The 17,087-nt window shown below is 40.1% G+C and overlaps 2 protein-coding genes across 4 annotated transcripts in view; one reads left to right on the top strand and one right to left on the bottom strand.

The window, feature by feature from the left end:
* fnbp1l (formin binding protein 1-like) overlaps positions 1-17,087 on the top strand; it is a 74,165-nt gene that overhangs the window by 20,193 nt on the left and 36,885 nt on the right. The gene's annotated exons all lie outside the window — the stretch shown is intronic.
* LOC307254279 (ATP-dependent DNA helicase pif1) lies at positions 2,832-16,502 on the bottom strand. Of its 2 annotated transcripts, XR_013844982.1 has the most exons (8): positions 16,469-16,502; positions 12,179-12,766; positions 11,712-11,826; positions 3,914-4,080; positions 3,666-3,780; positions 3,477-3,548; positions 3,183-3,369; positions 2,832-3,070 (listed from the first exon to the last, which is right to left on the bottom strand). XR_013844982.1 is itself a non-coding variant. In XM_080032584.1 (5 exons), exon 1 carries the CDS (start codon positions 7,085-7,087, stop codon positions 4,901-4,903), a length of 2,187 nt encoding a protein of 728 aa, XP_079888710.1. In that variant the 5' UTR covers positions 7,088-7,247; the 3' UTR covers positions 2,832-3,070; positions 3,183-3,369; positions 3,477-3,548; positions 3,666-3,780; positions 3,914-4,900. The 2 variants fall into 2 exon arrangements, 1 of the variants encoding a protein (XP_079888710.1); XM_080032584.1 differs by lacking the exons at positions 11,712-11,826; positions 12,179-12,766; positions 16,469-16,502 and having other exon boundaries at positions 3,914-7,247.

The following is a 17,087-nucleotide window of genomic DNA, read 5'->3' as shown; positions in this document are numbered from 1 at the left end:
TCTCTGTGTGTGTTTGTGTGTGTCTCTGTGTGTGTGTGTGTGTGTGTGTGTGTGTGTGTGTGTGTGTGTGTGTCTCTGTGTGTGTGTGTGTGTCTCTGTGTGTGTTTGTGTGTGTCTCTGTGTGTGTGTGTGTGTGTGTGTGTGTGTGTGTGTGTGTGTGTGTGGGTGTGGGTGTCTATGTGTGTGTGTGTGTGTGTCTCTGTGTGTGTTTGTGTGTGTCTCTGTGTGTGTGTCTGTGTGTGTGTGTGTCTGTGTGTGTGTGGGTGTCTGTGTGTGTGTGTGTGTGTGTCTCTGTGTGTGTGTGTGTGTGTGTGTGTGTGTCTCTGTGTGTGTTTGTGTGTGTCTCTGTGTGTGTGTGTGTGTGTGTGTGTGTGTGTGTGTGTGTGTGTGTGTGTGTGTGTGTGGGTGTGGGTGTCTATGTGTGTGTGTGTGTCTCTGTGTGTGTGTGTGTGTGTGTGTGTGTGTCTCTGTGTGTGTGTGTGTGTGTGTGTTTGTGTGTGTCTCTCTCTCTGTGCTCTCTATGGAGTTTGACCTACATTAGCCAATGATGTCATCGTTGAGTCATAGACAGGTGCACGTGCCAATGGTGTTACCATGGTTACAGAGAGCTAATCAGTGTCAATTGTAAACAGCTGCTAATCTACACACGTGCAGACACTTGTCTCCCCAAAGGATGACACTGACAGAGGTTTTAAATGAACGCATAAGCCCAAACTGCTCCCCCTATCTCGCAAACCGTTTGTCTGACAGAAAAAATAATGACACCGTGAGAACAGGAAGATTCCAATTAATATTCAGTGTGACATTTGGGTCTGTAGTGTAAACAATTTGGCTAGGCCAGCAAGTTGAAAATGGAGTACATGTGGCCTCTTTTCTAGGGATCTTGCTCAATCCACTCACTGTTTGATTTTGATAATGCGTGCCTTCAAACAAGGCTGTCTCATGAGAAAACTATACATTTGTTGAAAAAATTGTTCATGAGCTATGAAAGAGGGAAGTCAGCTGAATATTTATATGTTAGAATCATGTTTCTAGGATGACGTATGAATGAGCAGATAGGTTTGGCGTCATGTCCAAACTCTTCGAGTTTGGATCCTTCCCTATTCATTTGCATGGAGAGATTGTTTGTTTATTAAACCTTTAATATCTCTGAAGTTATACATTTTATGAAAAAATTGTGAATTATGAAAGTCTGCTGCTGTGCAAGACGAACAGGAAGAACTTTGAATGGAGTTTCTACGATGAAGTATGAATGAGTAGGAACGATCATAATTCTGCATGAAATATTAAAATTCATAAAAGTTGAATTTATTTGAAATTTTGCAGTGTAGCAAAAAATTCTGAATCATACAGATTAATGTCCTGAAATAGCTGAACAATTGAAGGTGTATATGAAGTTTGTGGGAATAAGTATGAATGAGTGGCTGGGATCTGAATATTTTTCATAAAACGTTGAATAAATATGAAATTATGAATTTTTTTGAAAATGTTGAAATGGTCCAAGAAAGCCCTTGAAGAGCTGAAAATGTTGATATGTTGAACATGTATGAAGGTTGAAGTATGTTGAAGTTATTGAACGCCAAAGAACGTACGGAATAATAATAATAAGAACTAGAATTGCAATTCCTTGAAGAAATTGCGGTGTGAATGCTGACGCTGATGCTGAAGCTGATGCTGAATTTGACCCTTCACTGCTGAATGTTGATGAAGAACGAAGGATGAATATATCTGAATCAACAGAATGATTGAATGATACAATGTATGAAAAATGAATGAAAAATGAATGAATTATGACCTTGAAATTTGACCTCTAAACTACTCTGAGGTCATAATTGAGTCATAATAAACATCTGTGCAAAGTTAAAAGAAAATCCGTGTAAGTCTAAAATGTAGCTGTAACCGGGGCTTGAACCGCCAACTTTTAGTTCAGGGTAAACAATAAATAAAATTGTTCGGGGTAAACAGCTCTACCTCATGTGTCATCTACACTTAGCATGAGACATGTTCCACTTCACACAATGATATAAGTAGAAAATGTTATTCCACAAGCTGGATTCAATCCTGTGATTTTCTGATTACAAGACCAAGGCTTTAACCACTATACCACCAATCCTGTGCTAAAAACAGAGACCAGGTCTAATTTATAAAGAAACCTATATATTCCTATGGTGCTATATATTCCAAACTGCTACTTCTATCTCGCAAACCGTGAGTCTGAAAGACTTGCCCTCGTCAGACGGAAACGGGAAGAAACATAGTGAGACACTAGTTTGTTCAGTGTTTATTTCTCACCATAAAATAAAATTTCACTACATCATTATTTTAAACCGCAATATTTAAATTTGATAACTAAAAGAACCTTGTATTTTTTCAGACCTTTTTTGCTATCACTTTACCTTCATGTCCCAGTTATTTTATGATAAACCTGTACACAGAACATTTCAGAAAGGATATTGATGATAATCTTATTGACCTCTTAAGATAGAGTGGTGTAATCAAATCAACAGGTGTAAAAAATGTTCGTTCCAATATATGTTACATTGTAGGCTACCCTCTATGCATATATGCAAACATATACAAATGCATTGAGACATTGAATAATGCCCACCTTCAAAGTAAATCAGATAAAGTCTGTTGGAATATTTCTGTTAATTCACCATTTATTAAAATGTTATTGTTACATGAAAAATGTTAACCCCATAGAAAAAGGAAAATATAAAAGTCTGCCGATATAATATTTACAGCCTTACACCCTCAAAGCATGTCAGGAAAAACTTCTTAAAAACCTTTATCAGGGAAAAAAAAAAATTTGAAGAAACCTTTAGGTAGGCCAAGTCTTTGAGAGATCCCCTACCAGGACGACTGCGTGTGACAGACTAGTTAATGTTTGAATCTGTGATTGTCTGAAAGTCTTGTGCACAGTGTAGCTAATGTGGATGACACAATGTGTATCTTTGTACGGTGGTTAGCGGAAAGGAAACTGTCTCTTCTTCAAGTCATTCTTCCAGTGGCCAGATGATGAAGGGCAGCGACTGTTTCTGTTGAGCAGATGGACTCCCAAAGGAAATTGCTGTAGAGAAGATCAACAACAGAAAAATGTTTTACAATAAGACCAAATAACCAAATATGCATTTAATCACTTACATAAGAAGCAAGGTCAAATCTTATAAGTATCTTCTTACATGCTCAGTAAAGAGTTGTGGAGCCGCACTGCCTGCCCCTTATCTGCTTTTCCTCAGTCCATATGATTCTCTCCTATGGGATGGTTGGTCATGTGGCCATCTGGATGGACAGCTAACAGGAAGCATCTTTTTTTTGTTGAGTTGAGGACTCCAGGATACTGCTGCAGAAGACTCTCAGAGTAGTTTGCTGTAAAGATGAGGGGTAAATGTTATAATAAAACATTAATTAAATCACTTGTAGAACACACAAGTTCAAATGTTTGCGTAAAAAAGCATTAAATATAATCTACTTACGTTTTTGAAGCAGAGAGTTGAAGTGTCTTTTACTGCCTTGAGTTGACCTCTCCATGGTGCTGACGACTCAGCCTGGCACAGATCAAGTGAGAAAAAATCAGAAGCAATTGATCATTTCATGTTTTTCACATTGTGAGTGTCACTGATGGTTTGAGGTACAGGTACATTAGATAAAGAAAGTTTACTTACAAAATGCTTTGTTCCAGGTCAAGATGACCACTCGGGTTGATTGCCACTAGATTTTCCTGTTGCCCCAGTCTCACCATGTTTCCTCGATGCAGATCCATCACAACCGCCTCTCAGCCTGAAACCAAACCCAAATGTGCATTCTATGTTACTTACAATGAATACTGCGGACAGTGACAACAACCAAATCAGCATAGACATGCAGAGGATTTTAATACAACACTAATATAAAAAAATATGTAGTCACATACATGGCACTGTTCCAGAGAACTATGAAGGGCTTTGCAGACATCTGTGGTTGGTCTCTCTGCCTTGAGTAGATGTCTGTCAGGTCTGCTGTGAAGCCCAATGTTGGTGTTTCTAGAACTCTGGTGTAACTTCTGAGCTGAGGGGCCTCCCGAGTGACAACTGTGGGGCACTTATGTAGACAAATATACAGACAAAAAAGAAATGTATTAAATAGCAGTAATGTAGAGTGCAGCAGGAGCAATAATGAATCATTACAACTTCCCGCAATTACTGATAATGATCAAAGTTATGCCTTAGTTACCAGCACTTACTTGTAGTTTCCTGTCCACTTCTCAGGACTGCCATTATATTTTATATGTATAAATATATATGTATATATATATATATATATTGGGAGAATTGTTTATTCACAATTTAAAAGGGTCGACCATTTTTCAATACGTAGTAGTTGGATTATTTAAGCTTTGCCACCCACAATATAATTGAATATTTAGTCATCGGTTGCAAATGACGCTGGTTGGATATTGGTTGAATGAAGTTTAGGGGAAGAAGTATGAGTGAGAAGAAGCGATTTTAAATGTTGCATCATTTTTAATGAAATGTTGACGAATTTTGAAGTTAGGATTTATTTTGAAAATGTTGAATAAAAGCAGACGTGGTGAAGTTGTTGAAGATCTTAAAGTTTGAATGAAGTTTCTAGAATGAAGCATGTTGATATTTATCTTGAGTGAGATTGTCCCTCCATCCCACCCTCCCTCCCAGCCTGTAAAAGGCTGGAACAGCCGAAGCAGATTTTACAGCTTGGCTGACAAGGACAATCCCACCCACAAATGTATTAGTTTTTTTTTTATTTAGTATTTTTCTGGATTAAGTTTTGTTCAAGTAATATGTTATGTTAAGTAATAAGTCGATTTACAATCATCAATGCATTACACAATACTTAGTTTTGTTAAACTTAGCAATGGTTACCCAGGTTATATACTCTCAATTTACATTTCCAATATTTCTGAGGTAATCGTACAGTACACAGGATTGTGGTAACTGTAGTAAGTTTGGAGCAAGCCAGAATGCAGACAGCACTGTGGTCGAGAGATGTAAATGTGGTCCAAGAGTGTATTTTTGTCGGTGGTAGCGGCTGTGATAAGTTGCTCGTAACCTTTTGACTGAAACAGTTCAAGGATCGGCTTGCTTGCTCCGGACAACAGATTTTCATTAAAATCTCCGCAGACTATGATTGGATGATGATCCATAATTTCTAGCGAATCCAAGAGGCTTTGCAAGTTGGAAAGGAATGAGTGTATGCTGTAGCTTGGAGGCTTGTAAACAGCAGCGATCAGCGCATTGAATGGGGCTTCAAGCTTGACAACTGTAAACTCAATGTCAGTAGCATTGTGTACGTACTGCTTTTCACGGACTTGTATATGGTCTTTTACATAGATAGCGACTCCGCCACCATTTTTGCGAACCATGTCAGGAAAGTTTGTGTACGAGACATTTCGGTTGCGATTGAACATCTTGTACCCTTGTAAATGGAGACTTTGAGCGACAAATGATCCTTGTAAGTGAGTTTCTGTTAGACACAGGACATCAGCAAGGTGAAGTTCATGGTGACTCTTGATATCAGCGATGTGAGACGGAAGTCCTTCTGTGTTGTGGTGGATGACGGTGAGAATATCTGGCCTGTTTAATGTCGCTGTGACATTCAGTAGAGGCATTAAATGTTCAAATGAAGCTTCTGCCATGGCTGCAAGACCTATTTTGACTTGTGGATTAGCATATATTTTTGTCTCATCAAAATCTAGAATATGAAGTCCACTGAGGGAAGTAACTCTGCTGAGAGCAACATAGGCCATGCCTGGCTCAAAGATGCTTTTTAGTGAGACTGCGGCGGAGGACCTTGTCATGCCTTGAACCTTGTGTATTGTACAAGCAAACGCAAGTTTTAAAGGAAACTGCCTGCGGACCACTCCCTTTTGCTTCAGTTTTTCTTCATCTCTATCAATGTACACAATATTATCAGCTGCACTGATATTGCTGGGATTTCTTGCCACATCTAGTTCTAGTCCAAGTTTGTTGACGTGTGAAGCACTACCGCCATCACTGGTCACTATTTTCGCAATACATGCAAATGTTCCATTGCAGAGACCAGACTGCACGTTGATATTTCTTGTAAGCATGACACGAGCGCCTAAAGCAACTTTAATTGAGTCAGGTAACTCTTTATTGTCCCCTTTAAAAGGTGTAGCTTCTCTCGCCATTCTACCAGTTCTGGGATCTTTTCGATAGTCGTCTGCATCTATCTTTATGATGTCAGAGTGAAACCGCTCTAGTGATGTCGAATTATGTGCATCAACCTGTTTATTTGTAGCGAAGACGTGGAGTATGTCTTTTGGACAGTGTGCCGGATCAGCGACAGCCTGTGAAAGCAAAGCTTTGTCTTGGTTGGATAATGCCTCTTCCTTCTCTTTAACGCGGATGCGGTTCAGCATCTCAGCAAATGGGACGTCGTCTTTCTGACGCATAATCTCAGTCAACGTGATAATCTGAAATTGGTCGCGCCAGAGGTCGATCTGAGTTGGATCATAGACGCACAACGGTTTAGACTGTCGAACAGGAGGGAGCTGATTGAAATCACCCACGGCGAGGACACACATCCCACCGAAAGGTCTGTGATTTCCTTTGATTTGTTTCAATCTGGCATCGACATAGGCAAAGAGAGACTTTGAAACCATACTGATTTCATCAATTATGAGTATCTCTGCATTTGAAAGCTCTGCCCTGACTTCATCTAGTTTATTACCAAGACCATTGAACGGAGGCTTTAAACTTCTCGGCAGCTTTAGGAGACAATGCAATGTTGTGCCTGAAATGTTGAAAGCGGCGGTGCCAGTAAACGCGGTTAACAGGACGGTAGGTTTTGACATGTCCGATTCCTCTGCATTACGTGGAAGCCTAGACAATATTTTGGATGCTTCTGCGTGGATGCATTTGATAAGATGAGACTTGCCTGTTCCAGCACCACCGTTAATGAAATAGAAGAACGGTTCCACATTTAAACCACAGACGCGTTTTATGCTCCAGTCTCTGATGGCGTAGAAAACGGACGCTTGCTTTTGGTTTAAATTTTGATACATTTGCCGCAACATTGCGGGATCTATCTCAGGGGCTTCTCTCATGATGGCAACTTCTGGTCTGTTTTCTGTCCTCAGATTATAGTCCGGCACGTTCTCTTGCACGTTATCCTCATCAGCTGGTCTTGCTTCAAGTTCCTCAATGCATTCTAACCTTTGTAGTTCACATTCGGGAGCCAGATTACACCATTCGTTTATTATAACACCATTCTGTTCAAACTCTGCAATGGCACTATCAATGTCTTCCCTGTGTTTTTCATATTTTTCTCGGTTTCGTTTCACGACACAAGACACCATCTCAGGGCGCTCTGTACCTCGTATCCAAATGCCAGCACGTTCGTGGAAGGACTGGTTGGTGGGGTAGTGTATGGATTTTAGCTCCGTCTGTGCGCGATACGGGACGTAAAGCTTTAGTAATGTGCCGTGAAATTCCTCAGGATTCTTCTCCTGTGAGAAACAACGATATTTAATAACAGCGGGTTTACCGTTTGTTCTTCTCTGAACAAATCCCATCTCATTCAGTAGGGGCACTACGTTGGGACCTTTTGCCTGTTTGCCATAGACAATTCTACAAGTGGAAGCAAAATCGGCCAAGCACATTGCCTCAAAGTCTGGAGTTTCTGGTCTGCATTGGTACTTGTCAGGTAATCCGTTCATCCACAAATTAACAGAGTCTGGCGTTCTGTTCTCTAGGAAGGACATGGGGTAACTCATTTTTAGCGCGTTGTCATCAGTCTGTACAAATATGACCTGGCGTGAACACTGTTTCATGCGTAGACCACATGCACGGGCCACACACTCTTGAGCACTGACCTCTCTTTTCTTAGAGTACGCCTGCATTACCAGTTTCATCTCATCGCTCTCATTTACATTTTCATGACTTGAATTTTGAATCATTGATTTGAGGTATTCACTTAAACCGTGTTCAGCTTTGCTGATGTAGCTGCAGATGTACATGATACACGAGTAAGGGTTGAGAATGAACTGTATATCTAAATTAGCATCCCAGGCTTCAAGGAGGGCAGGATTGTATCCATTTACCCACGAGTCTTTTGGATCACGCTTTAGAACCACCTCACTTGCTTTGGCTTTAATACACAGGCATTCTATGTATTCCTCAACCGTGAGGTCACATGACGCCAACATCTGTTCTAAAGTCAGAGATGCGCTCTCAGCTACATCGTTTAACCGCTTTAGTGCGTTGAGCTTTCTTATTGCCACCAACTCTCTCTCATCTTCATCTTCCAATACTTTAGATCGTATTATCATGGTTTCTGGGGCTGGGATTTTAGGAAATCCAAAACGGCAGTTGGCATTGGAATATTTAACACATGTCTTTGAATGTGTTTTGCTGTGCATCTGAACTTCTGTAACTTTTTTGTGCAGTTCAGGTTGTGTGTTTGGATCAGGCAACTGAGCTGTGATGTATTTGGAAACGAAATCACAAACCGTCTGATCAGAGTCTTCTTCAAACACAGGAGCTCCTTCTACCCATACGAGACAGTGTATGTGTGGGCTTCCACGGTGCTGAAATTCCAATCTCAAAAACCAGTCCACCACTTTACCGATGGGTTGAGCGGGTGACAGTATCAAATCTCTGAACAGAGCCTCAACACGTTTGTCAAAAAGTCGCATAGAGGTCACCGGGTTTGATCTTAAGATGGACGCTTTCGCCTGCCAATCGAGTGCATCAAAATTCACTTGTTCGCCTTGTTGAGCTTTAATGGCTGTAATAACCTCTTTCCAGCGCATTTCAGCAGCAGAAAATGTAAGAAAGAATGTTGGCGTCCCCATCTGACGAATCATCGAGAATAAATCTTTGGTCGTCTTCTCCCAAAACGCGGGGGAGCCTCTGAGTGGTGTCATGAATCGGATTGCATCTTTGTTACGCACAAGTTTTTCAACCTCATGCTTGTTCTGCAACATTGCATTGGTTATTTTGCGACCATCTCGTGTAAAAGGTTTTGCTTTACGCAGCTGTATTGACATGCTGGAAGTGGCCTGATGTATTTCGCTTACAAACTGAGCGAAAAAGAGATAGTTTGTATCCCTAGCAAAACGGTTGTCTGCACAGCAAAGTCTAGTTTTGAAATAACTGCAGGGTGTTATTGTTTTGCGACGGTTTTCGTCCAGAGTGTTTTTACCAGTGGGAAACTGAACGGGAAAAGCCATTGCCTCTAGGTTAGGAGTTTTGAAAAAGCTTACTGGTTTGTTTCCCTCAGCGGGTGCAACCGAGTAGATTCCCTCACTAAAACTTAATATTTCATCTGTCAAATCAGTTGGTTGTAGACATGACTCGAGAGCAACGGCGCCATTAGGTTCATCACTCTCCTGTTCAATATTTTCAGACTGCTGCTGTGGTTGCTGACCATCAGACAACTGACTATTTGTATCCTGTTCATCGTTCTCAGAATCCATTTCTGCCTCAAAGAGTGCATCGTTCTCAAAGCTGTCAATTTCCATCATATCTTCAACATTATAGTCCGTATCATCCATGTTTTCCTCATCCGAGTCATTTGCTTCCTCATCAATTAATGGGTCACAAAGCTCTTCCTCATCTCGGATTGTTATGTCAGTATACTGCGGATGGACCTCTTTTAGTTTAAGCAAAGCCCTCACTAGTTTAGTCCATGTTACACTTTGGTAAAGTTGATGGCCGGTATAGCACAATTTCCTCTTAAGTTTAACTCTCATGACCTGAGACTCACTTCTTAGTCTCGGTAAGGCATTTACCGTTTCTTGTACTTCTGATGGGACGCAGACCAAGTTTCCACAAATCTGGCGCTGACCTCCCTTCGGGAGTGGGATAATTTTGGCGAATGTTATGCATTTGGAAATGAGATGCCTCTCCAAAATGTTTAAATCACAGAGTTCAGTGGGAATATCTGCTAGTTCTAGATTGTTAGCTATGGCAAGTGGTGGCATACTTCCAGTTTTAAGGTGCTCATGGCAAGTGTGACAGATCCACTCTTTTTTTCTTTCAGCTGGTACTGTGCATTGTTGAGCATTTTGACACTCATCAGTACAGACATGAACAAACTTCCCTGTCAGGCAGGTTTGAGCAACAAGTGGATTTGTATTGTACTTTGATCTATTGCAACATTTCACTTGATTTGGAAACAAAGATCGATGGCAGCACGTGCAGCCATGTATTGGGGCCTTTTTGATATTGGATCGAAAAACTTCTATAGCATCTCGCATCTGCATGTCTTCCATCGCATCTCTAATGAGACTGTCATCCATAGAATCTCTAATAGGACTGTCATCCCTTTGGTTTTGCCTTCTTTGCATGCGTCTGTATTTTTGTCTTATTCTCATCGCACAGTTCATGCGATGAGTCATTCCAAATGCACGATTGCTTTGGTATTTGTTTCTCATGCGTTGTCTCATTGTTTCTTTCTGTCTGGCTCTAAATGCAGGGTCCTTTGCATAACGAGTGGTTACATTAGACTTTTTAGTTTGTCTGAAACGAGCATCTAAGCGATAGCGGGTGCATGTGTATGACCTCTGCTTCTGCTTGAAGCTTTCACTTTGCCTGTAACGGTTGGTTATATACGACCTTTGCTTGTCCTTAAAGCTTTCGCTTTGCCTGTAACGGTTGGTTATATACGACCTTTGCTTCTGCTTAAAGCTTTCGCTTTGCCTGTAACGGTTGGTTATATACGACCTCTGCTTCTGCTTAAAGCTTTCGCTTTGCCTGTAACGATTGGTTATATACGACCTTCGCTTGTCCTTAAATCTTTCGTCTTGCCTGTAACGATTTGTTAAGTTATGCTTCTGCCTCTGCCGGAAGTCGGAGTCGTGTTGATAGCGAGAAGTTGTGTAGGACTTCTTTCTTTTTCTGTAAGAATTGTCATGGGATTTGCTCACTTCTTTAGCGTACCTTTCCCTCTCTTTCCTCTTTTTCTTTTGGAGGGGAGTTTCAGTGTTTTTGTCATGTTTTGCCTTTGCCTTCTCTGCAGCCATCATTCTTCTTTTATACTTTATCCTTGCATGTTTGGGAAGTTTAGATAGATTTGGTATAGCTCTGTGGTCCTTTTCTGGATTATCTAATGTATAACATTCTGAACCTGCATTGCTACACACATGTATTAATTCACTTGAATCTGATGTAACGTCTGCATAGGGGGTATAGGCTGTATCTGAGCATGATGGCAACAACATCTCAGTTTCAGGCTGTGTTACACTGGAAATAGTGTGAACGTTCTGCTCCCTCATGTGTGAAACTTCTGCATTTGCATCGACATGAGCCACATTTTCTTCTACAGAGATTTCCTCTACACTTTGAACAACCACATCTGATTGCATGTCAGCACAGGGTGTAGACTCTGTAACTGAGCTTGACGGCAAAGACATTTCAATGTCAGGCTGTGTAACACTGACCGTAGTGTTATCGATATGCCCCCTCGTGTGTAAAACAGCAGTGTCTGCATTAGAGTTTACGTGAACAACATTTTCATTCACAGAGGCTTCATCTACACTCTGAAAAAGCACAGGGATTAGTTCATAAGGAGCCTCTGGGCTGGTGCCTAACAAGGTAAAGATTGTGCAAAGTTTGGTTTGCAGATCTCTTAAATGGTTGAAAGTGAACATGACAGCTGTTCCAGTACTGTCTGGGCCAATGGGAAGGCCATCAGGTCGTCTTGTGTGTGGGTCAAAAAATCCATACCTTGCTTGCTGGTCTCGGAAAACAGCAATGAAGACATGGCTCATTACCAACAGAGCGAAGTTCACTCCAGATGTCAAGCACTGAAGTCCGTCTGAAAGGTTTAAGAAGTCGCCTTCTGCAGGAGTAGATGTAAACATTCCATACATTGAGTTACATTTTGTCATTATGTGATGCAGTCTGTAGCCACGTACAACCTCAGGAATTTCATCTCTATTCAAATGTCCATGAACTATCCTTCCATCTTTTATCAACTGTTCCACTGTTTCCACATACATTGAATAGCCACGATCTAAAACAAGATCAAGGTCTGCGCTTTTAAGGTGACTTAACTCGTGCAGGAAAGCTAAAAATGTTGCAGAGTTACAGGAGCACTGACTGTTGTTGGCATCATGATATGTATAATGGTTCTGGCTGCGGGATGCTAACTCACATGTCACATTAGCATTAGAAGGCTCAGAAACATTTACCTCTCTGTTGCTGTAAGGATCAGAATGTTCCACAGGTTCAGCTTGTTTTGAGGATAGAAACTCACTTAACTTCAGCCAGCGTACTTTTGAAGCTTGAGATTTCTTTCCTTTTTTTGGCATGGTCTCTGATTTCTCAAAGGTTCAAAGTTCTCAAAAGGTTTGCTTATCAAAGGTTTTTTCTGAAAACGTTTGAGAAAGGTTTTTTCTCAAAAGGTTTGAGAAAGGTTTGCGTCAAAAAGTTTTGCTTCAAAAAAGGTTTGCGTCAAAAAGATTTGCTTCAAAGGTTTTTTTCTGCAAACTGACTAGTCTCAGACTCAGTCAGAGGTGAATAAAAGAAGAGAGAAATCTGGATTTTGATACAAGGGTAGAGAGAGCAAGCAAGCTTTGGGGAGGTAGATCTGAATGTCCCCGGGAATACTGACTAGTACTTCTCAGTCAGAGCGTGACACAGGGAGAGAGAAGACAGATTTAGCAGAGAGTACAGACAGAGCAGAAAGCGACCGCTTGCCCAGACTGTGAATCTGCAACAAGAAGCGGTCAAAGGGGTTGGGGGTTGGGATGGTAGAGTCAGGGTACAAGACCAGGCGTCTGGAAAACAGAGAGTGGAAAACAATTATTAATTTGAAATACATTCTTCCTAGCAATTGCAGAAATAGTTGCCTAATTGCATGTAGGGCTGGCCATAATAGATCAAATATTCTATATTGTTTTGTTTTTACAATACAATTAGTCAGCAAATTATCTTTATTTCATTGAGCAGTAACAGTCTTTTCCCTATGTTAAGGAACGGTGCTGCGCCACTGTTAAACAGCATTTAGTTAATGAATAGAGCGGGTGGGTGCCACCACATAAACTGCTGAACAACAGGTGTTGGACTGAATACCTAGTAGGTCTATATGGCTGCCTATCATCCACGTCGCTCTCGGTTTCTCTGTTTGACAGCAGGGAGCGTATGTGAGAGAGACACACATACATTATCTGCAAACACACAGCCCGCTGCCAGTGACTTAACTCATTACACTCTTATCAAAAAGCTGTTCATGAAGAACAGGTACAAATCAAGTGTAAATTGGTCCTGCTTTTCACTGTGGTGGGACGTCTTGGTAACTTCCTACTATCAGTACACTAGCGTGTTAAATTAAATAATAAGCTAATACACATGGCTGGCTCAGCGCTGTCATTGCACTGCCAGCCCCTGTAGCAGTAGTGGACAGGTGGTGGGACACTGAAGCAGTGATGCAGACATCATGCTTTGTTTGTGTATTATCTATCTCCACTCTTATCATGCGACACAATGAATCAATAATGAAACTTTTATAAATTGATGTTTATGGATTTGTTGATACAGTCCTAATTTTGTCCATGAAGGAGCTTAGGTTAATAATACCCAGGGGGCAAAACACCCTTTTTTCAGAAAACAGACATGGATTGTTGTAAAAGGTTGTTCTCTATAAATAATATCTAGGACCCTCAAGGATTACAATCTGGTGAGCTACGTACTGGAAAGCAAGAGGGTTTATCTTAAACCATGAAATGTTGCCAGTTGATTACTGACAGAACAATTATTTTCTGTATTTTTTTCAGAAAGGTTCGAATAAATATGCACATTTGCAATATCCAACTCATTATGTGTATATTTGCATCTCTTTAAAAATCAATTATCTAGATGTTGGGTAAAGCCAGAGTATATTATGTGTAGTATATAAATTATAATAGCCATATGCATGCGCTCGTTGGATGCAATGAGGCCCAGTGTGAGGATGGAGTGTGAAGTAGCAGCAGGTAATACGTCCACAAACCCCCACATATATATGTGTGTGAGTGTGTGTGTGTGTGTGTGTGTGTGTGTACACCCCTCACATTTCTTTGCCCCTGATGAACTCCTCTGTTGTTTTTGCAGTTTTTTTTGGATCATTATCTTGCTGCATGATGAAGGATCTTCCAATCAGTTTGGTTGCATCTTTCTTTAAATTGGCAGACAAAATGTTCCTGTATACTTCTGAGTTCATTTTGCTGTTGCCATCATGTGTTACTGTGTTGTTGTCAAGATGCACCTTTACCAAAGTGATGGAAAGGCTAAAGTTTAGAGAAAGAAAGAATCTGCTCATAATCCCAAACATACAAGCTCATCTGTGAAACACGGTGGAGGCAATGTCATGGCTTGGGCTTGCATGGCTTCTTCTCGGATGGGCTCATTAATCTTCATTGATGATGTAACACATGATGGCAACAGCAAAATGAACTCTATGGTTGCGTTCCGAATCGCATACTTTCTACTATATAGTATGTAGAAAAAAGATTTAGGATGTCCCGATTCTTGTGGCCAGATTTAGGATGGTTAGAATACCCGGATGGTCTACTTCATGCGGCCAAGATTGTTAGTGTTGAAAAGTGCATCCTATTTGGGCGATTCTGACCCACAATCCAGTGCGCACGTGAAGTGACGTAACATCGACGAAGCCTATAGGTCCATGTTATGAAAACAAACGGGGATGCGACGGATATAAAAGCAAGAGGCAAGATCAAGGCGCAATGTTATGATGAAATAAGAGAGAAAAGTATGTCCCAATAGTATGTCTACTGCATCCTAACTAGATTCTTTTTATCGTCGGATGTAGTATGTAGAATAGAAAAAAGAAAGAGTATGCGATTCGGAACGCAACCTAAGTCTACAGAAACATTTTGTCTGCCAATTTAAGGAAAGATGCAACCAAACTGATTGGAAGATCCTCCATCATGCATCAAGATAATGATCCAAAACACAACAAAGGAGTTAATCAGGGGCAAGAAGTGGAAGGTTATAGACTGGCCATGTCAATCTCCAGACTTAAACCCTATAGAGCATGCATTTTACCTGCCAAAGAGGAGACTTAAGAGAGTAACCCCCTAACACAAACAGCAACTGAATGAGGCTGCATTGAAAGCCTGGAAAAGCATCACAAAAGAAGAATGTAAAAGTTTGGTGATGTCACTGGGTCACAGGCTTGATGCAGTTATTGCAAGCAATGGATTTGCGACAACATATTACGTTTTATTCACTTTAATTTATTTAAAGTCTATCTGTTCCTATACTTCTGCTCGCCTAAAAATGTGGTGTTCCTTTTCAAAAAATGCTATCTTCTAAGTTGTGTATCGGATCCAGATGTGAATACCTGGAAATGAAACCTGAAATGTTGATCTAGTCTCATATTCATCGTTTGGTGTCAAACCCAAATGTTTCCAGTCTACAGCAAAAATAAAGTAATTGGCCTCACCGTTCCAATACTATTGGAGGGGACTGTATGTGTATATTTGCATCTCTTTAAAAATCCATTATCTGGATGTTGGGTAAAGCCAGAGGTCAAATTTATATTATTTCGTTTTTACAATATGTCCAAAGTCATTACAGAACAGATTTTGGATACAGCCTTTTTTATATATAAATAGAGAAACACTATATACAGGTCATAACAATGCATTTTGATCATGTTTTTAAGAAGAAAATGTTTCATAAATAAGACAATGAACAACATATGAGCAAATCCTTCTGCAATAACCTTTGGTATAGTGCAAAGAATGATTATTGAAAGTTTAGTTGGATATCACAAAAAGCTATTTGCCTCAGTAACAATGAAAGGGATGCCTCTCCTATGATGGACAGACAGACAATGGGAGTCAGGACATTATCTCAACATTTTTTTTTCCAGTATTCCCAACTTCTAAAGAAGTTAACTAAACTTTCAATAATCATTCTTACTCTGATTTGTCAGACATTCTGTTCTTAAAAACACAAAAATAGATTTTAAGACCTAGTATAGTATTATTCAGTTTTTTAGAATAAAAAAGGCTGTATCCAAAATCTGTTCTGTATTGCCAGATTTTCATATTTATTCAAACATTTCTTAAAAAACAAAAATACAAAAAGTAATTGTTCTAATGTCAGTAATCCACTGGTAAAGTTTTGTGATATCTATACATTAAATATGTTACCCCATTCACCTGCAGTCTCTCGCCTTAAACCATGGCCCTGATTTGCTATTACCAGGTTGTCCACCCAGGTTGTGATCCTTGAATGCCCTACATATACTTTCTGGTGAAAAAACTTTTACAACATTCCATGTCTACAAACCTACTTTGCCCCCTGGGCATAATGCAAATTAGGGGTGCAAACTATTCACTTACGATATGTGTTTTTTGTACATCAATGTGTAAATGTTTGGTGATTATACAGAAGGGACTGAATAAAAGTAAAATTATCCAGTCAATGATGTATTATGTTGTCAATACCAGCACACATTCTCCTTTACTCACCAGTTAAGCACAATTATTCTCCTTGTTCTTTTCTAAAAGGAGATAAAAAAAAGATGTTAGACATGTCTTGACTCCTCATTCTATGAGTATGTGTGTACAGCTAGCAACATGACACAAACACTATAACTATCTGCTAGCCAAAGTTATTTTAAAAATACCCTGTATATAGGCCTAAACAAACCAATTACTGAAATTATTGTATTGGTATCCAAAACAGTGTTGTGCAACTCCAGTCAGGCATCCTGGGTCATCTTACAGACAGACAGACAGACAGACACACACACACACACACACACAAGGAGCTTAGGTTATAATGCAGATTAGGTGTGCGAACTATTCACTAATCAGAAGTTTATTTTGGATATCAATGTTTTTTTTATACAGAAGGGACTGAATAAAAGTAAAATTATCCAGTCAATTATGTAGGCTACTCTGTTGTCAATACCAGCTCATATTCTACATTACTCACCAACAAAGCATGACACACACACTACAACTAGCTAGTTCACACACACACAAAATACATTATTCTACATGAGTATGCACGTCAAACAGCTAGCAACATGTCTCTCTCTCTCTGGACACAGCAATTATCAGCTAGACCAAGTGACGCACACAC

The sequence above is a fragment of the Ammodytes marinus genome (assembly GCF_949987685.1).
Source record: "Ammodytes marinus genome assembly, chromosome: 8".
In the NCBI taxonomy this organism is placed as follows: Eukaryota; Metazoa; Chordata; class Actinopteri; order Uranoscopiformes; family Ammodytidae; genus Ammodytes; species Ammodytes marinus.
This window is presented reverse-complemented; position numbering and strand designations above follow the sequence as displayed.